This window comes from Manis pentadactyla, chromosome 3 (genome assembly GCF_030020395.1).
Source record: "Manis pentadactyla isolate mManPen7 chromosome 3, mManPen7.hap1, whole genome shotgun sequence".
Classification (NCBI taxonomy): domain Eukaryota; kingdom Metazoa; phylum Chordata; class Mammalia; order Pholidota; family Manidae; genus Manis; species Manis pentadactyla.
In genome coordinates, this window is record NC_080021.1 from 156,135,580 (window position 1) to 156,158,092 (window position 22,513).

Below are 22,513 nucleotides of genomic sequence, written 5' to 3' on the forward strand. Positions count from 1 at the left end.
ATTAGAACGGCTTAAATCCAAAACACCAACACCTTATGCTAGTGAGAATGCTAGTGGAACAACAGGAACTCTAATTCATTGCTAGTGAGAATGCAGCATGGTATAGCCACTTTGGAAGATAAGTTCTTACAAAAGTAAACTTTTATGATCCAGCAATCACATTCCTTGATATTGACCCAAAGGAGGTGAAATCTATGTCCACTCAAAAACCTGGACACAAATTTTTATAACAGCTTTACTTACAATTGTCAAAACTTGGAAGCAACCAAGATGTCCTTTAGTAGAAGAATGAAAAAAATAACTGTTATACCTAGGCAATGGAATATTTTCAGTGCTAAAAAGAAATTAGCTATCCAGCCATGAAAAGACATAAAAGAAACTTAAATGCACAGTACTAAATGAAAGAAGCCAATCTAAAAAGGCTACAGACTATACTATATGACTCCAATGTTATGATTGGAAAAGGCAGAACTATAGGGACAGTAAAAAGATCAATAGTTGCCTGACGTTGGGAGGGTAGAGAGATGAATAGGTAAGGCACAAAGGATTTTTAGGAGAATGAAACTATTCTATATGATATTGCAATGGTGGAGATATTATGACCTCTAGAATATAAAACAGCAAGAATGAACCCTAATATACCTTATGGACTTTAGATGGTAATCATGTGTCCACAAAGGTTCATAGATTGTAACAAAATATACTCATATGCAAGATGTTCGTAGTGGAGGAGGCTGTGCATGGGTAGGGGCAGGAGCCAGATGAGAACTTCCTATACTTTCTGCTCAATGTTTCTGTTTAGCTAAAACTGTTCTAAAAATTAAAGTCTATTAAAAATGGTATAGAGCTAAATACACTCATACAAATACATATACAACTTGGAAAATATGAATAAGACTAGTGAATTGTATCAATATCAATATCCTGGTGATGATATTATACTGGGTAAAAAAGGCACATGGGATTTGTCTGGTTTATTACTTAAAACTGCCTGGGAATCTATAATTATCTCAACATTTTTTTAAAGTTTAATTAAAAAATGTAAACTAATCAAGACTCCATTCTGCTTAAAAGCATTCAACTTTCATTCCCCTTAGAATAAAAGCAAAGCTTCTTTCTATATTGTATATGGTCTTGTAAGATCTGTCCTTTGTCAGCTTTCTAAGTGTATCTCTCTCTCTTTGAATTGGGGCAACCACAATAGCTTCCTTTCTATTCCTGTTTCCCTCTTTGAGCCTTTACACTGGTTCCTTCTGTCCAGATCCTTCTCCACTTGCATGGCTGCCTCAGACATTGAACATCAGTCCACATGTCACTATTTTGGAGGGTGTGTCCCAGATGATTGTATTTAAAAGGACCAGCCCAGGCCTTCTCTATTACAATGTCCTTGTTCCTTATTTATGCTGGTCACAATTGGAAGCTCTCTCTAACTTTATTTGCCCTTTATCCCTTTATGAACCCTCTTCTGCAACATGCACACTTCATGAGTGTAGGACATTTGTGTCTTGTTTACTACTGTGCCCCAATGCCCAGCTCAGTACCTGAGTCCTAGGAGGTACTTAGTAAATATCTGCTGAGTGAATGAGATCTTTAAAATGTGTGAATGTCTCTAAGAAGAATCTCATTAAAATAAGGGGGAAATTGGTGGAAGAACTATAGCTTAGGCTCTTCACAAAGCAACTGTTTAAATTGCAATTTCGGTGAGAACTAATAATTTTAAAGGTAGGAAATTGGTTAGTGGGAACCAAAATCAATTTCCTAGTTTATCTGAACATATGGGGATGTGAGTCTGGAAAGTAACTGCAGGTCTCTGACTGAGACACAGACTCTGTGTCTGAGAGTGAAGTCAGTGGACCATCAGGGCAGAGGAGACCCTGTGTGATCTCCCAAGAAGAAGGTCTAAGGTTAAGAAGATTTACAAAGCGTATATTTCTAGTGCAGGGTGTCAGGGTGTTTCATTCTAGTTCATTGTTACATCTATTATTTGCCTGCTGTTGGGCAGATAGCTTCCCCTTTCCTCCAGGTTTGGTGCCTGGGATCTATGAAAGCTTGGTGAAGCATGAAAGAAAAGAAATGCCCAACTTTTTGATGACATGTGTTCACTCCCCACAGCAGCACTTTGGCCAGATGCCATCTTGGAAGAACTGTTCAGAAGCAAAGCTCAGAAGAACCAGGCAGGCGCTGATCACCCTCCCCTCTCTCTGCACAATCCTGTGGTATGTGCTGCTGCAGACAGTCCCTAGGTTTGTAGGGATGGCTCTTCCAGGCCCTGCTATCTCAGTCACCGTGGGCTGCCATCATAGATGACACAGACTGGGTGGTTTAAACAACAGAAATTTATTTCTCACAGTTCTGCAGGCTGGGAAATCCAGGGATTGAATGATCCCTGGTTTGGTCCATGGTGAATGATCTCTTCTTGTTAGGTCCTCATTTAGTAGATATAGAGAATGGAATCAAGCTCTCTGTGTCTCCTTCTAAAAAGGCAGTCATCTCACTCACGAGGGCTCCACCCCATGACCGAATCACCTCCCAAAGGGTCATCTCCAGATACCATCACACTGGGGATTAGGGTTCAACATACAAATTTGAATGTTCAGTCCATAGAGCCTGCCAGTCCCACCTTCTCTCTTCTGACCCCAAAGTAAGTTTACAAAGTGTAATTCCTCAACCCCCTGCTCTCAGCTGGGTCCTGGGAGTGTGAGAGAAATAAATGAGCATGAAGCTTCAGTTAGGAACCCCAAACTATCCCAGGATGGGACAATTGACCTTCACAGAGCCTGGGGTGCAGGAAAGATTCTCTACTAGTGGATAGAAGTCCGGCACCCCAACCCTCCATTCTTGAACAACAGGGTTTAAAAGTTTTCTTTGTTGGCTTCTTTCTAAGATTAGGTTTAGAAATGGTTTTTCAAAGAGTTATACTGCTCTAAAAAGAAAGCTTGAAAACTGCTCTACCACACTCCTGATTTTCTCCTTTCCTTCCTGGTTTAATGACTACACTATCTCAGTTTTCTTTGCTCCACACCCCTCATAATCCAGATTTCCAAACACTGGAGTTAAAGTCCTAGGCCCTCTTTTCTCCTACTCTCTCTGTTACTGTTTCCCATTCAGTTCCTTGACTTTAAACACCTTCTATATGCTGACTACCCACAAACATATATCTCCAGCCCTGAAACTGCCTCTGGACCCCAAACTTCTCTATCTAGTAGCCTGTGAAGTTTTTCCACTTGACTATGTACTGGACATCTCAAGTCTAATGTGCCCAGTACTGACCTTTTGCTTCAGCCATACTGCCAGAACCCGTATTCTTCACTTTTCCCATCTCATACCCCACATTCCATCTCTCAGCAAGCCCTCAACCTGCTGTCTCTCCAAAACTTACTCCAGCATTTCTCACCACCTGCACAGCCTGCAACCTTGTCTCTGTGATTTCCTGCCATAGCATCCTAACTATGTTCTTTATTTCTACTGCTGACTATAGGCTCCTCAGAGTTGCCAGAGAAATCACTTTAGAATAGAAATCAGATCATAGCATTTCCTAGCACAAAATCCTCGAGTGACTTTTCATCACGTAGTGAAGAAAAACCAAAGCCCTTACTTACCATGGCCACAAGGCTACAAAGTGTGGCCCTGGACCTTTGCCCATGATTCCTCCTCTTGTAGCCAACTGTTGCAGCTGCCCTGGCCTCCCTGCTGTCCTCATTCACACCAAGCATGCTCCTCCTCAGGTCTTTGTACCAGCCTCCCCTTCTACCCGGACCTCACTTCCCCCCCGGTACCCACGCCCCCTTTCCCTCACTTCCTTAGCTCTCTGCTCTGGTGTCACCAGCTCAGAAAGGCCATCCCTGATTCCCCATCTAAACCAAGAACCCCATCACCACCACTCTGTCTTCTTTCCACTGCTATGATTTTATTCTTAACACTATCACAATCAGACATTATATTCTGTAAGTTCTTGTTTTTTATAGTCTGTCTAACACACTACAATGCAAGCTCCACAGGTCAAGGAGTTTCTCTTATTCCCCCAAACAGCACCTGGTGTATAATAAGTGCTTAATAAATAGTTGCTGAATATAAGAACTCTCTCATTTTTCAGATAAGAAAACTGAGGCCCAGAAGATTAAAGCACTAAGAGATGGAAAACTATGGTTTAATACAGATTGCTAAGATAAATCAAGTAAAAATTCAGGATTTCCCTCTCTTGACTGTTTATTTGAGAAATCTAGTGTTTCTGGAGGAAAAAGGTACATAACTTTATAGAGATTATTTTCCTTGGTTCTCTACTAACAGGAAAAATGATCAGTTGAGATAACAATGCAAAGCAAAATAGTTTGGAATCTAGGAATATAAATGGAGGCAGAATCTGTGCAGCACTACATCAATAATAGCAGTCCCTGGTTCAAAAGAGACTTGGCTTTACTTTAAGCTGCAGTGGTCTGAGAGGAGCCTTCTTGGGCAGGGAGCAGGATAGCGGCCACATCCATTTGTTCCCTGTGAGGGGAAAGGATTTGGATGTCCAAACAGGAGCCTCCAGCCGAACTGTTTTGGGGTTGAAATAGAAGACTGAGGGCTGGATGTTCAGAACAAAGAGTAGACATGTGTGATATATATCCCATTCTATCTCTAGTATTATATCAATGGCTCCTTTAACCTCATGATAAAGCAATTTATGAAAAACATGTATATATACATATATACACTGACAGATAAGATAGATACTTTGTTCTCCTTTGTAGGACAATTATTCTATAAAGCACATAGGGTTTCTGTACTAATTTCTTGAATTAACTTTTTAAAACTCTTTCTTCCAATCTATACCCCCCTCCTATGGCTATTCTTCCATAAAGCAAGTAGTGGAAATGCCCACTGACAGGTCAACTTGTTGTCTCTGTCAATCCTCAGTAAGATTGTTGACTTGGATGTATTGACTTCTTTGGCCTAATGGGCTATTTTTTAACATCCACCCCTCCCCATCTTCACACACACACATATAGACCCTTCACACTACACACTCACTCACTCCAGCTAATTTCCATTTGCACCAATTTTCTTGGACACGTCTTGCTTACACTTGTTCATTTCCAGCACTAAGACAAGTGGTGGTCTTCCTGTGACACACTGTGACACTGTGGTGGGAGTCCAAATAAAACTAATCCTGAATCTTGAAGCAGTACCCTATCTAACATCTTAAGTAAAGCCCTGGAAAAGAAAACAATTTTCTTCCAACAATTTCGGTATTAGCAAAGCCTACTTACTCCTGGAGAAAGAGAAGTGCTGAGAAACAGTATACCATTGAACTTGACAAGAGCTGACTTTTAAAACTGTGTTCTGCAATAGAGACAGCAGCACAAAGGGATAAATCAACAGAGGTCATCAGACTCTCTGCCTTGCCATCTGTTTCATGCTGCATTCTTTTTTTCTTTCAGAGTTCAACTCAACAGCCATCTCCTGTAAGGAATCTGTCCCCATCATCACCAGCCCACTTAGAAACACAGCAGTCTTCTCGAGCCCTGGCAGTGAAGTGCAGCAATACTACATTATACAGGTACGTGATCTTCAGTTTCTTAATGATGAAGGGGGCTTTCCTGTTTTATCTTCCCATCAGTAATATGCTCTGATGGAGGGCTCATGTTAACATTGAAAAATTAAATACATATACATGGGTGTATGTCTGTAAATATATAAAATTTAGCATTCTCTAGGATCTCATATAGGATATCGTATAGACAGAGTAGCAGTTATTGACCATGGCTGCTCATTGAGATCATGGGAAGAAATTTAAGGAAGTACCAGTGCCTAGACCCCACCTCCAGGGATTGGGACTTAATTGGTTGAGGGTAGAGCTCAGGTAAAGAGATAATTATTTTTAAAGTTCCCAGGTACTTCCTAATTGCCACCAGGATTGAAACCACTTGCTTGGTTAGGGCAGGTTTGAAAGCCTATTTTATCAACTACAAATTACTTCCACATCTTTGCAAAAACAGGCCTAACAATTCATACTTGCCTGGATTATCATTGCCTGGATGGAATCACATCTTCACCATTTTGAACCCTTGTCATCTTAGGCAACTGCCTAACCTCTGTAAGACTTAGATTTCTCTTTTGTAAAATGGGGACTTTAATAAGTTTCAACACATATGTTTGTTGTGAGGATTAAGTGGGGTAATGTATGCAAAAATACTCAGTCTTGTGTTTGCAATATGTGAATGTAATAAATGTCAGCCACCTGGTGCACTGCCTATCACAGAATCTGACCACAGTAGACACTAAATGATGTCAATCCTTTCCTGTCTTTCCTGGCAATCTTTTGCCATCTCTATCCTGACCCCTACCGTCATGAAACAGGCCTTTGGTATTAAAAAAATCCCCCTATGGGAGACCTAATGAGTAAATGAGATTGTTTTAAATTAAGGTATCAATGATATACAATCTTATAAAGGTTTCACAAGAGTAATATAGTGGTTTCAACATACACCCATATTATCAAGTCCCCCCCACACCCCATTGCAATCACTGTCCATCAGCATAGTAAGATGCTATAGAGTCACTACTTGTCTTCTCCGTGCTGTACTGCCTTCCCTGTGACCTACCTACATTGTGAGTGGTAATTACAGTGCTCTTTAATACCCTTCTCCCTCCCTCCCCACTCACTCTCCCCAATACCTTCCCTTTGGTAATTGCTAGTCCCTTCTTGGAATCTGTAAGTCTGCTGCTGTTTTGTTCCTTCAGTTTTACCTTGTTGTTATACTCCCCTAATGAGTGAAATCATTTGGTACTAGTCTTTCTCCACCTGGCTTATTTCATACACTGAGCGTAATACCCTCTAGCTCCATCCATGTTGCAAATGGTAGGACATGTTTTCTTCTTATAGCTGAATAATATTCCATTGTGTATATGTACCACATCTTTATCCATTCATCTACTGATGGACATTTAGGTTACTTCCATATCTTGACTATTGTAAATAGTGCTGTGATAAACATAGGAGTGCATGTGTCTTTTTGAATCAGGGATCATGTTTTCTTTGGGTAAATTCCTAGGAATGGAATTCCCAGGTCAAATGGTATTTCTAGTTTTAGTTTTTTGAGGAACCTCTATATTGCTTTCCACAAAGGTTAAACTAATTTACATTCCCACCTTTCTCCTCATCCTTGCCAGCATTTGTTGTTCCTTGTCTTTTTGATGCTGGCCATCCTAACTGGTGTGAGGTGATATCTCATTGTGGTTTTAATTTCATTTCCCTGATAATTAGCAATGTGGAGCATCTTTTCTCATATGCCTGTTGGCCATCTGAATTTCTTCTTTGGAGAAGTGTCTGTTTATACCCTCCCTTCATTTTTTTTTTGATTGGGTTATTTGCTTTTTGGGTGTTGAGGCATGTGAGTTCTTTATATATTTTGGATATTAACCCCTTGTCAGATATGTCACTTAGGAATATATATCCACTTTGTTGAGAGTTTTTATCATGAATGAATGTTGAGTTTTTTCAAATGCTTTTTCAGCTTCTGTTGAGGTGATCATTTGATTTTTGTCCATCTTTTTGTTGATGTGGCATATGATGTTGATGGATTTTTGAATATTGTACCATCCTTGCATCCCTGGAATAAATCCCACTTCATCATGACGGACGATCTTTTTTTTATGTATATTTGAATTTGGATTGCTAATATTTTGTTGAGGATTTTTGCATCAGTGTTTGTGAGGAATATTGGTCTGGAATTTTCTTTTTTTGTGCCATCTACCTGGTTTCAATATTAGAGTGATGCTGGTCTCATAAATGAGTTTGAAAGTATTCCCTCTTCTACTTTTCAGAAAACTTAAGAAGGATGGGTGTAGCTTTTTGATTACCAGTTTGATTTCATTGCTGGTAATTGGTCTGTTCAGATTTTCTATTTCTTCCTGTGTCATTCTTGGAAGGTTGTATTTTTCTAGAAAGTTGTCCATTTCTTCTAGGTTATCCAATTGGTTGATATGTAATTTTTCATAGTATTCTCTTGTAATTCTTTGCATTTCTGTGATGTTCATAGTGACTTTTTCTTTCTCATTTCTGATTCTGTTTATGTGTGCAGACTCTCTTCTTTTCTTGATAAGTCTGGCTAGGGGTTTATCTATTTTGTTTATTTTCTGAAAGAACCAGCTCCTGATTTCAGTGATTATTTCTATTGTTTTATTCTTTATTTCATTTATTTCTCCTCTGATCTTTATTATATCCCTTCTTCTACTGACTTTGGGCTTCATTTGTTCTTCTTTTTCTAGTTTCGTTAATTGTGAGTTTAGACTCTCCATATGGAATTGTTCTTTTTTCCTGATGTAAGCCTGCATTGCAATATACTTCCCTCTTAGCATGGCCTTCACTGTGTCCCACAGCTTTTAGGGTGTTGAATTGTCATTTTCATTTGTCTCCCTACATTGCTTGACCTCTGGTTTTTTTTGGTCATTGATCCATTGATGATTTAGGAGCATGTTATTAAGCTCCCACGTGTTTCTGGGCTTTTTCATTTTCTTTGCATAATTAATTTCTAGTTTCATACTTTTATGGTCTGAGAAGCTGGTTGGTGCAATTTCATTCCTTCTGAATTTACTGAGGCTCTTTCTGTGGCCTAGTATGTGATCTATTCTAGAAAGTGTTCCATGAGCACTTGAGAAAAATGTTACCTTGCTGCTTTTAGGAGGGAGTGTTCTGTAGATGTCTGTTAGGTCCATCTGTTCTAATGTGTTGTTCAGTGCCTCTGTCTTCTTATTTATTTTCTGTCTGGTTGATCTGTCTTTTGGAGTGAGTGATGTGTTGAAGTCTCCTAAAATGAATGCATTGCATTTTATTTCCCCCTTTAATTTTGTTAATATTTGTTTCACATATTTAGGTGCTTCTATGTTGACTCTATAGATACTTGTAAAGGTTATATCCTCTTATTGGACTGACCCTTTATCATTATGTAATATCCTTCTTTGTCTCTTGTTACTTTTTTGTTTTGAAGTCTATTTTGTATGATACAAGTACTGAAACTCCTGCTTTTTTCTCCCTATTATTTACAGGAAATATCTTTTTCCATCCTTTCACTTTCAGTCTGTGTATGTCTTTGGGTTTGAAGTGAGTCTCTTGTAGGCAGTATATATATGGGTCTTGTTTTTTTTATCCGTTCAGTGAGTCTGTGTCTTTTGATTTGTGCATTCAGTCCATTTACATTTAGATATGTACTTATTGCCATTGCAGGCAGATTCATGGTTACCAAAGATTCAAGAGCAGCTTCCTTACTAACAGTCTAACTTAACTCACTTATGCTATTTCAAACACAATATAAAGGTTCTTTTTTTTCTTCCTTCCTCTTCTTCTTCTTCTTCCTCCAGTCTTTATATATTAGGTGTCATATTCTGTACTCTTTGTGTATCCCTTGACTGAGTTTGTTGGTAGTTGGTTTAATTTTGCCTTTGCTTAGTTATCAATTGGTCTACTTCCTTTACTGTGGTTTTATTTTCTCTGGTGACTGCTATTTGGACTTCAGAGCACTTCCATCTATAGCAGTCCCTTTAAAATACACTGTAGAGAAGGTTTGTTTGAGGTAAAATCTCTCAACTTTTGCTTATCTGGAAATTGTTTAATCCCTCCTTCAAATTTAAATGATAATCTTGCTGGGTAGAATATTCTTGGTTTGAGGCCCATCTGTTTCATTGCATTCAATGTATCATGCCACTCCCTTCTGGCCTGTAAGTTTTCTGCTGAGAATTCTGCTGATAGCCTGGTGCATTTTCCTTTGTATGTGATCATTCTTCTCTCTGGCTGCTTTTAATACTTCTCCTTGTCCTTGATCTTTGCCATTTTAATTATTTCATGTATTGGTGTTATCTTCCTAGGGTTCCTTGTGTTGGGAGATCTCTGCACTTCCATGACCTAAGGAATATTTCCTTCCTCAGACTGGGGAAGTTTTCAGCAATTATTTCCTCAAAGAGACTTTCTCTCCCTTTTTTTCTCTCTTCTTCTTCTGGTACCCCTATAATGTGAATATTGTTCTGTTTGGATTGGTCACATAGTTCTCTTATTATTCTTTAATTCCTAGAGATCCTTTTTTCTATCTGTGCCTCTGCTTCTTTGTATTCCTGTTCTCTAATTTCTATTTCATTTACTATCTCCTCTATTTTATCTAATCTGCTTTTAAATCCCACTATTGTATGTTTCATTTCAGATACTATATTTTTCAAAGTTTCTATCTCTTCCTTGAAGTGATCTCTGAGATCTTGAATATTTTTCTGTAGCTCCATGAGCATGTTTGTGATTTTTATTTTGAAATCTTTACCAAAAAGATTGGTGATTTCAGTTTCACTTATCCTTCTTTCTGTCATCTTCTCCTGTATTTTTGTTTGTACAAAATTTTTTTGCCATTTCATTTTTTTAGTGATTCCTATGGCATTACTTTGTGTAAGTGGCACCCTCTAGTGCCCAGAAGCTCTACTTTTTGGAGCTGATGAGCACCTGCAGCAATGGCAGGTGTCGCAGGTGAATGGAACCAATGCCTTCCAGGAGGAAAGAGCTCTTTTGTTCCCAGCTCTAGTGCCTGCCTCCACTGCTAGGTCCAGTGGGCCATGCATGAAGAGAGGAGCCACTGTGCTATTACCCTGTAGCTGCCATAGGCAGGACTACACTCTGGCTGGGCTGGTGTGATGGCAGGGGCAGCAGGTGAGTGGTACCAGTGCCTGCCGGGAGGTAGGAGTGGTAGGCTGCATTGCTAGCCAGGTCGATGGAGCATCTGAAGCTCCTGAGGGTTCCCAACCTGCTGTGCTGAGTGTGCTGGGATGATTTTGTCTACTTTCCCTTTCTCCTTAGCAGCAAGCTCTGTGTAATTCTTGCCCCTTTAGCACCTCTCTCACTATTGGGAAGTCTTTCAAAGTGCCCACCTTTCTTTTGTCCCAGGGGGCCAGTTTACATACCTGTTCCCCACAAGCATTTATAATCTCAATCTCTCCAAGTATTCCACCTGTCTTTACTTTCCAACCCCACTAATCTCCAAAGTACCATGTAATGTGGGTTTGTGCTCCTGGAGCAGATCTCCAGGGGTGGGTGTTCAGCTGTCCTGGGCTTCTACTCTTGTCCCACTCCATTTCTTTTCTTTCTGCCTGTGAGCTGGGGTGCAGGGAGGTCTTGGGTCCTGCTGGATCTTGGCTTTGCTTTTTTACCCTTTTCTGTGAGATCTGATCTTTCCCCCCAGATCTAGGCAGTCTGTTCAGTAGTATTAGGGTCACTCTTTCAGTGTTAGTTGTATTTTCATTTTATATGTGGTTTGCTGTATTTTCATGTTATATGTAGTTTTGAGAGTAGGTTTCTGCCTCACTTCTCATCCCACCATCTTTTTTGCATCTTCTAAATGCAATTTTGAATTCCGTCTCTTATTTAATTATGGTGAAATAAAGAGCACATGATGTGTGTGCTTGTGTGATAAGGAATATAGTTAAAGATATAGTTTAAAAATGATTCTGCTTTTAACTTCTGAAGAGAAGGCTTGAAGGGCAGAATCTGTAATCTTGGGGTTTAAGCATCTGGCAAAGCTATGCAGCTCAGAGGAATTAAAAAATTCCATGGGACCTTGTGAAAATTTTGCTCCCAGCAGCATCAATACCTCCTGGGACCTTGCTAGAAAAGCATAATCTCAGCCTCCAACCCAGACCTACCAAAGAGATTCTGCATGTTAACAAGATGCCCAGGTGATTCATTTATGGGTTCAAATGTAAGACATACTCTTGTAAGGTGATATAATGATGACTGACAGTTAATAGTACCCATGAAACTAGAATACAGTAGGTCTGATATCACTTCTTCACTACCAAGCCTCTGTCTTCAGCCCAGTCTGCCAAATTAGTCACCAGGACCACACAGCAACATTGTCAGGTCAGCTCTGAGTCTAAAGCAGCTCTAAACACAGGCCATGCATCCAGCACCATTAGTGTGAACACCAGAACCCTTGTCATATTCACAAGTTCATGTTCATGTGCCTTGATTTCCACCACCTTTTGCTCCTGCCTGCATTTTTAGTCTGATCTCAGCCTCCTTGTCTTCTGACTCATTGCCTCAGGCCCTGTAAGAATCCTTGTACTTCCCTCCAGGATCTGACAAATGGTGATGCTCTTTGATTTCTGATCCTTGGCTTCCCCTTTCTGTCCCTTCTCTTGTTTTCTTTCTCTTCTCACTCTGGAAAACAACACTACCCAGTGTTGCCCAGGAGTTGAGGGCTTCTGGAACCACACTGACCACTGTGACAGGAAACTAGACCAAGGAGGCAGATTCCACTGAGTCTTTGACACTGCCTGGACCTTTTCAAGAGCCATCAGGCTTTTATTTTGACTCTTCAATGGTGCCTGGCTCTCTGGAGCAACTTTTCTTGGCAGAGGTATGGAGTGGGAGAGGGGCAGTGACCCATTACACTACATCCAGCTTGGCAAGAAGAACACTGCTAACACCACTCCCCATTTTCTCCTTAAAAGCTTCCATTTGGAGTGGCCTGCAAGTTCTGGCCTTTCTCCCCATCTATATTTTCATCTCACCCAAACTGGTTAACCAAAGACTCTCTGTTTTGCAAACCACAATTATGTTGAGAATGAAACTCAATAAAAGCTGCATCTGACATGTAAATCGATAGATCACTCACTCAGCAACAGCTAACGGCAACCCACCAAGCTGCCCTTACATGTTTTCCTACGGATATGGCATTTTGGTTTATTTTAGTTCATATTGCTTGGCATCTTGAATTATGTATTTGTTATCCCAGTCATTTCATGAGTAAAACTGACTTATCTGATAATTAAATTTCCCTCACAATGCAATTTCACCTCTGATTTTCACTTTACTACAAGATGCCTGTGGTTTATTAAGCTAGTGTCAGCTCTCACCTACCCACGTACCTTCAAGACAGTCAGCAAAAGGTGTCAACATTTCTAAGGTGTGCTCAGATGATGTGTAGTTACCATAATTTCACATTGGGAGACATGTATCTTGTTATTTATGCATGCAGGGACTTATTTTAGAGGCTACTAAATTTGGAAAGTGCTAAATGCAAAAATATAGCTTTTAATTGGCCAAGTTCTTTTAATATATAATTTTTAATTGAATTTAAATATACTCTTATTAGTATTAATTTGGTTTTTAAGTAATATTTTATATTTCACAAAATCAGGAAAACTTTACTAGGATATAGACTAGCCTGTGAGACTAGGAAATTTAGGAAAAGATGGTCTATGACCCCAAACATCTAGAAGTTCAACTAATGTGCTGCGTTGCCTTGACCTGGTCTGGTTGATGACTTAACTAGTCCCATCCTTTTCAGTCCTTCCTCCACTGTACTAACATTCATACATCACCAGCTGGATGGATCATTCTTCGTCTAGCCCCTAATACAGTATTTTCCAAACTGCCAGTTTCAATCCTTTAGTGAGTCATGAAAACAATTTAGTGAGTTTTTCACAGTATTTTAAAAAATTGAATAGAATAGCACAGAGTGCCTCATATGCAGAAAGGATAAGTATTGTTTTGTGAAAATTTTATTTCAGTGATATGGATGTGTATATAATTACATGGTAATGTAGATTTTATTGCTTATTATAGGTTGTTGTAAAAAAGAGTTTAAAATGCACAAATGGACCCAATATTGGTTCCCTCCTGAAATTATTCTGTGACTGGAGATTGAGGATTTTCATTTCCTGAGAAGCTAGAGTCTTTAGGTTGCTACTAAGCTAATGGCCACCACCAGGGCCAAGCACTGGCTCTAGATCCCATATTTATGCAATAGTACTGAGAAAAATCTAACTATCAAAACCTGCAGGTCCCAAGGTGTAGATATTCATGAGTGTGTGTGTGTGTGTGTGTGTGTGTGTGTGTGTGTGAGAGAGAGAGAGAGAGAGAGAGAGAGAGAGAGAGAACCACAACCAGCATCATCAGCACTGTTGGGAACTTACTAGAAACGCAGCTTCTCAAGTCCCACCCCAAACTTACTAAGTGAAAATTCTGGGAGTGGGGCTCAGCTACCTGTGTTTTAACAACTTTCCAGGTGATTCAAATGTATGCTAATGTTTAAGAACTACTGGTCTATAACTGTGCAACGCAAGTTTGAGTCCGGACTTTGTTTCTACTTGTTAATGCAGGACCTCGTCCATCTGAAAATTCCACCCCAAGTATTTCTGCAGGTCCTCAGGGGGTACCACCCACAGAATGATGAATAAATCTATTCAGTTATCATGTGACATCCAGCTATGCTCTTCCTCTGTAGTATGAGTTTATAAAGTTATGCAGGACCTTATAAACTAATACTTCAAGGTTTTGTTTAGAAAACGTTGCAGTCCATCCTACTCATTGAATGATTTTTAGTAGATTTTATATACTTATAATTCTTTGTGTGATTTTAAATTTATTTGTATGCACTTTCAGAATTTGAACAGTAGTTTATTTGATATTTCTATAAATCTTGTGGGAATTGAATGAGATAACTTATATTAAGTGATTTGCATGTGTATGGCACAAAGTAAGCATTTAGTCTCCCTCTGGTAAGATGAAGGCGCTTGGCTGTTAGTTTAAGAAGACACAAAAATCATACTCCAACATGAGTGCTCCAGTTTCCACAATATCAACCCTAGTATTTGGGGAACTAGACACATACTTACATGGGATTTCAATCTGCAGGGGCTAAACTGGATCCTTCTGAGGTTATTCCCAGTGTTTAAGTGACAGAATTCTCTGAGGACTGCAAGGGAGGCAGAGAACACTAAGCCTTTAGGTTAGAGAATTCTTCCATCATACCACACACATGCAACACCCCACCACACAGACTCCTTCTTGGGCCACATCCTCCCCACATCCCTCCATACCACACCTACCTGCACCATGCCATAACCCCAACCTCTCCCATACCAACCTCCCCGTCACACACACACACACACACACACACACACACACACATACAGCACACAAACATGAATATTTTGCCTCTATGAATCGTCTTGCCTCTGCCTCTGAGCCTGCTTCTACTCTCCACTGCTTACAAGATAAAGAAGCCACATTCTTTCCTTGACTCCCAGCCTTTGGGATTAGAAAAATGTCAAGTGTGGTTAAAAAAAGAGAGAGAAAGACTATTACTATGACAAAAACACTAAAAGTTAGAAAACTGCTTGAAAAGGGCTTCAAGTCCAGGTAGTATTACAATAGAGAGTTTTCAAGCCTTCAAAAAATAAATATTTCTCTATATTGATTATTCCCTAATACAGGAAAAGAGAAAACTATTCAAATGACTTTTCAATGTCAACACACCCTGCAAACCAAAGCCAAACAAATGGCAACAACAAAAAAACAATGTACCTGTTGTCCTATACTTAAAGGTGCAAAACTCCAAAATTAAATGCTAGCAAATAGAACCCATCAGTATATTAAAAGAATAAATATATGACAATGTGATGCCTCAATTGAAGAATATAAAAACAGTTTAACATAAAGAAATCTAACAACACAATCTACTATATTAGTAAGGTAAAGGAGAGAAATAATATGACCATCTTGATAGATGTGGAAAAGTATTTTGAAAAAAGGTAACAGTCATTCTTAACTACAAAACAAAACACATCAACAATGACAACAACGCTTCAGGAAACTTCTGTGTTGTATAAAATTACACATCTGAAATAACAGCAAGAACATTACATGATAATGGACACAGAAAAGTCAGAAAACTGCCAAGAACAGATGCTATGATGTTCATTATTCAGCACTGTACTTTATGGATTTTTAAAACACTACTCTGTACATATCCCTAGGTAATATATTGCTTCATTTTCCTATCTTTTAATGTAATATAATTAGGATTACTCTATGTATTCTTTTGTGCCTTGCTTTTCTCAGTTAATATTATACTTTAGAGACTCTACTATGTTGGTGAGTACAATTTTATAATGCATTCATTTATCTTTTTTAGTATCCCATTGTATTAATATACTAATTTTTCTATGCTTTTGTAAATAGCCATATACTTTGTTTCCACTTTTTTTAGCAAATACATATAATGGTACAGTGAATATTCATTTGTACATCTCTTGGTTCAGTTGTGCAAGAAATTTTTTAGGTATATACCTAGGAATAGAATTTCAGAGTCATCTGGCAAGCATACATTCAACTTTATAAAATAATGCTAAGTTGTTTTCCAATGTTCTTGTGCTAGATCATAATTATAGCTTAAAAGTGAACGAAAGCTCTGTTGCTAAAGTCCTCATCACACTTGTTAATATACATTAAAGATCAAAATATTCACTAATCTATTGTATATGGAATGCCATCCTATTATGTTTTTAATTTGTATTTTCCTTATATTGATGTAGTTGAGCATCTTTTCAGGTATTATGCTCATATCTCTTACCAGTTTTCTATAGGGCCAGTTTTTATTCATTTGTAGACATTCTCCATATATTTTGACACAAGTTCTTTGTCAGTGTGTTGCAAGTATCTTCTACCAGTGTGGCTTGTTTTTTTCACAGATGGTGTCTTTTAATATCTAATTACCTTCTTAAGCTCCCTTATTAATTAAAAAAAATGTTTGTAGATACTTTCATGTTTCTATGTAAACAACTAAGTCACCTATAAATAGTTAAGAGTTGTGTTTGTTTTCAATCTTTATAACTTCTCTTTCTTTATCAGGCTAGGATGTTAAGTACAATTTTAAATAGAAATGTTGATGGTGAAAATTCTCATCTTGTTCCTGGTTTTAAATGTAACATTTATTACTTAACACCATTGAATATGATGTCTAATACAGGCTTTATAGATATCCTTAAGGCCTTATTAGGCTAAGGATATTGGCTTCTTCTCCTGATGGTGAAATTTTATCAATGTTCCTTCTATATCTTTTGAGATAATCATGTGGTTTCTCCCCTTTAATCTGTTAATTTGACAAATTACCCCATTAGATTTTCTAAAATTGCACCAATCTTGCTTTTGTGGAATAAATCTTAATGAGTATTATATCTAGGAATCTAGTTTTCTTATATTTATTTAGTGTTTTATCATATATGTGTGTGAGTGGAGTTGGCCATCTTATCTTCTTTTTAGTTTTCTCAAATTTGAGTACTGAATTTTTTATTACCTGCCCTAAATGAATTGGAAAGTATTTATATTTGTCTTTTTTGTGTAAGAGTTTGATTAAGATTTTAACGATCTACTCTTTGAATGCAGGTGGAATTTGCGTATAAAATCACCCAAGTCTTCCTACTTTGTGGAAGGATTTTTTTATCTACTAAGTCACTTACTTTAATCTTTATAGAATGATTCAGTTTTTCTCGTTCTTGTCAGTTTCGGCAATTTGTATTTTTAAAAATGTTTGTACATTTCACCTAAGTTTTCTAATTCATTGTCATAAAATTTTTCATAAAAGATTCTTAAACAACGGCTACATTAGGTTTATAAGGCTTTATTATTCCTAATCTTGTTTATTTTTACCTTTTCTTTATTTGTATTGATTAGTTTTGCCAAAAGGGTTTTCTTATATCATTAATCTTTTCCAAGAATCAACTCTTGGCTTTTGCTGATTTTTTTTCTCTAAATACTATTATATCTTTATTTTTCATTTTGTCATTTTTTCTTTTACATTTATTATTTTATTCTTTGGAAGAAAGAAATTATTTGGATTATTTTAGGTTTGCTTTTCGCCCCTAACTTTTCAAGTTAATGATCCCTGCTTTAAACTTTCTTCTTTTTAATGTAAGCACTTAAGACTATAAAATTTCCTCTAAATGACATTAGCTGCAGATCATAAGCTTTGAAAAATTACAATTTCAATTATAATTTTTGTTTTCTATTGTTGTCTTTTTTAAACGTTGGATTATTTTGTGTGTGGTCTTTATATTTGCTTGTTTGTTTTGGTAGTGCCTGTTAAGCTTCCATTTATTTTGAATATAAGATAGGGTCCTATATTGTTTACAATAATTATTTAGTGTGGTTGTCCATTTCCAAATGTATGTTTTTTATCTTAACTCTTTTTGTTCATATATATAAAAAACTATGTTGGTACCTTTATTAGATGCATACAAAATTCATATGTTTATCTCCATGCAGTTAACTATAACTCTAATAACACTATTTTTCTTGAAGGCTATTATATATTGTTAAACTAGCTAGCCCTGTTCTCCTTTCATTGAAATATATTCAGTGTCTCATCTCCATTCTTTTATAGTCAGCCTTACTGAGTCTTCATGTTTTAGTTATGGCTTTTTTAAAGAGCTTCGAACTTGGTGTCATTGTGCTTTGACGGCATTTCATTTTTTTTTCAATCTATCTAATTATCTTTGTCTTTGAACTGCTAAGGCAAATACATTTACACTGACTCTGATTGCCAAAGTACATAAATTTATTTATTTTTAAGTTTTTGTGGTTGAATACACATAACAAATTTCACCTTCTTAATGAATTTTTTTATTTTTATATTTTTATATCATTAATGTACAATTACTTGAACGACATTATGGTTAGTAGACTCCCCCTGAATTTTTTTATTTTTATATTTTTATATCATTAATGTACAATTACTTGAACGACATTATGGTTAGTAGACTCCCCCCATTATCAAGTCCCCCTCACACACCCCATCACGGTCACTGTCCCTCAGCATAGTAAGATGCTATAGAATCACTACCTGTCTTCTCTGTATATACTGCCTTTCCCATGCCCCCCCCACATTATGTGTGCTAATAGTAATGCCCCATTTTCCCCCTTATCCCTCCCTTCCCACCCACGCACCCTCCCCAGACCCTTTCACTTTGGTAACTGTTAGTACATAGTCCTTCTTGGGTTATGTGAGTCTGCTGCTATTTTGTTCCTTCAGTTTTTGCTTTGTTGTTATACTCCACAGATGAGTGAAATCATTTGGTACTTGTCTTTCTCTGCCTGGCTTATTTCACTGAGGATAATACCCTCTAGCTCCATCCAGGTTGTTGCAAATGGTAGAATTTGTTTTCTTATTGCTGAGTAATATTCCATTGTGTTTATGTACCACCTCTTCTTTATCCATTCATCTACTGATGGACACTTAGGTTGCCTCCATTTCTTAGTATTGTAAATAGTGCCGTGATAAACATAGGGGTGCATCTGTCTTTTTCAAACTGGGCTGCTGCATTCTTAGGATAAATTCCTGGAGTGGAATTCCTGGGTCAAATGATATTTCTATTTTGAGTTTTTAGAGGAACCTCCATAATGCTTTCCACAATGGTTGAACTAGCTTACATTACCACCAGCACTGTAGGAGGGTTCCCCTTTCTCCACATCCTCACCAACATTTGTTGTTGTTTGTCTTTTGGATGTTGGCTATCCTAACTGGTGTGAAGTGATATCTGATTGTGGTTTTAATTTGCATTTCTCTGATGATTAGCGATGTGGAACATCTTTTCATGTGCCTATTGGCCATCTGAATTTCTTCTTTGGAGAATTGTCTGTTCAGCAACTCTGCCCATTTTTTAATTGGCTTATTGGCTTTTTGTTTGTTGAGGTGCATGAGCTCTTTATATAACTTGGATGTCAACCCCTTATGAGATATGTCATTTATGAATATATTCTCCCATACTGTAGGATGTCTTTTTATTCTACTGATGGTATCCTTTGCTGTACAGAAGCTTTTTAGTTTGATATTGTCCCACTTGTTCATTTTTGTTTTAGTTTCCCTTGCCTGGGGAGATATGTTCATGAAGAAGTTGCTCATGTTTATGTCCATGAGATTTTTGCCTATGTTTTTCCTAAGAGTTTTATGGTTTCATGACTTACATTCAGGTCTTTGATCAATTTTGAGTTTACTTTTGTGTATAGTGTTAGAGAATAATCCAGTTTCATTCTCTTACATGTAGCTGTCCAGTTTTGTCAACACCAGCTGTTGAAGAGGTTGTTATTTTCCCATTGTATATCCATGGCTCCTTTATCATATATTAACTGATTGTATATGCTTGAGTTTATATCTGGACTCTCTATTCTGTTCCACTGATCTATGGGTCTGTTCTTGTGCCAGTACCAAATTGTCTTGATTACTGTGACTTTGTAGTAGAGCTCGAAGTCAGGGAGCATAATTCCCCCTGCTTTATTCTTCCTATTCAGGATTGCTTTGGCTATTCAGGATCTTTTGTCATTCCATATGAATTTTAGAACTATTTGCTGTAGTTCATTGAAGAATGCTGTAGGTACTTTGATAGGGATTGCATTGAATCTGTAGATTGCTTTAGGCTAGATGACCATTTTCACAATATTAATTCTTCCTAGACAAGAGCATGGGATGAGTTTCCATTTGTTAGTGACCTCTTTAATTTCTCTTAAGAGTGTCTTGTAGTTTTCAGGGTATAGGTCTTTCACTTCCTTGGTTAGGTTTATTCCTAGGTATTTTATTCTATTTGATGCAATGGTGAATGGAATTGTTTTCCTAATTTCTTTCTCTGCTAGTTCATTATTAGTGTATATGAATGCCACAGATTTCTGTGTATTAATTTTGTATCCTGCAACTTCGCTGAATTCTGATAGTAAATCTAGTATTTTTGGAGTGGATTCTTTAGGGTTTTTTATGTACAATATCATGCATCTGCAAATAGGGATAGTTTAACTTCTTCCTTGCCAATCTGGATGCCTTTTATTTCTTTGTGTTGTCTGATTGCCATGGATAGGACCTCAAGTGCTATGTTGAATAACTGTGGGGAGAGTGGGCATCCTTGTCTTGTTCCCAATCTTTTTTTTTTTTTGAGAGGGCATCTCTCATATTTATTGATCAAATGGTTGTTAACAGTTAACAACAATAAAATTCTGTACAGGGGACTCGATGCACAATCAGTAATCCTCCCCAAGCTTAATTCTCATCAGTCTCCAATCTTCTGAAGCACAACAAACAAGTTCTTACATGGTGAACAAATTCTTACATAGTGAGTAAGTTCTTACATGGTGAACAGTTCAAGGGCAGTCATCACAGAAACTTTCGGTTTTGATCACACATTATGAACTATAAACAATCAGGTCAAATATGAATAATTGTTTGATTTTTATACTTGATTTATATGTGAATCCCACACTTCTCCCTTATTATTATAATTATTTTTTTTAATAAAATGCTGAAGTGGTAGGTAGATGCAAGATAAAGGTAGAAAACATAGTTTAGTGCTGTAAGAAAGCAAATGTAGATGATAAGGTGTGCGCCTATAAGCTAAGTATTAATCCAAGCTAGACAAGGGCAACAAAACATCCACAGATGCAGATGATTTCTCTCAAAACAGGGGGGGTGAGGTTCTAAGCCTCACCTCTGTTAATCCCCAATTTCTCACCTGATGACTCCCCTGCGACTGTGCCTGTCTTAGGTTGTTCCTCCCTTGAGGAATCTTACCCGTCTCTGGCTAACCAGTCATCTTCCAGGGCCATACAGGGAAATGTAAAGTTGGTAAGTGAGAGAGAAGCAATATTGTTTGAAAAGGTTGGCTTTTTACTTCTTTGCAGATTTATGCCCTGTGGGTTTTATGCCCAACATTTGTCTTGAGGTATCTTTACCACTTGGAAGAATTATGATACTTGGTAAACTTGATATGAGGCACGAATTCTATTTAAGGGTTGTAATTAGGAAGGAAGAAGAAAAGCTATAGAAGGAGCAGACGGAAGAAAACATGGGAAGATTGGTTATTTCTTTGACATATCTTCTTGTAGAGTAACTTATGCATGTATACGTTTTGAAACTACTAATTAAATTGTGCACCAACATTAACATTTGTAAAAACTTATCTATGATATGATGGATGTTGTCTAACTGAATTTGAATAGTTTGAGAAAAATCAGACAATTTAAAACAACACATCCCTGGGAACTGTTCACATCCCATATGTTCTTTTTTTTTTTTGTAAGGGCATCTCTCATATGTATTGATCAAATGGTTGTTAACAACAATAAAATTCTGTATGGGGGGGTCAATGCTCAATGCACAATCATTAATCCACCCCAAGACTAATTTTCGTCAGTCTCCAATCTTCTGAAGCGTAAAGAACAAGTTCTTACATGGAGAACAAATTCTTACATAGTGAATAAGTTACATGGTGAACAGTACAAGGGCAGTCATCACAGAAACCTTCGGTTTTGCTCATGGATTATGAACTATAAACAGTCAGTTCAAATATGAATACTCATTTGATTTTTATACTTGATTTATATGTGGATACCACATTTCTCTCTATATTATTATTATTTTTAATAAAATGCTGAAGTGGTAGGTAGATACAAGATAAGGTAGAAAACATAGTTTAGTGTTGTAAGAGAGCAAATGTAGATGATCAGGTGTGTGCCTGTAGACTATGTGTTAATCCAAGCTAGACAAGGGCAATAAAACATCCACGTATGCAGAAGATTTCTCTCAGAACGGGTGGGGGGGGGGAGGTTCTAAGCCTCACCTCTGTTGATCCCCAATTTCTCACCTGATGACCCCCCTGCGACTGTGCCTGTCTTAGGTTGTTCCTCCCTTGAGGAATCTTACCCGTCTCTGGCTAACCAGTCATCTTCCGGGGC

The 22,513-nt window shown here is 37.7% G+C and overlaps 1 protein-coding gene across 1 annotated transcript in view; it reads left to right on the forward strand.

The window, feature by feature from the left end:
- Nucleotides 1-22,513, forward strand: part of DMRT2 (doublesex and mab-3 related transcription factor 2) — a 702,116-nt gene that overhangs the window by 523,954 nt on the left and 155,649 nt on the right. The window contains exon 6 of the mRNA XM_057498608.1: nt 5,424-5,542. Within this exon, the coding sequence (XP_057354591.1) occupies nt 5,424-5,542 (119 nt within the window). The remainder of the gene's footprint in view (nt 1-5,423; nt 5,543-22,513) is intronic.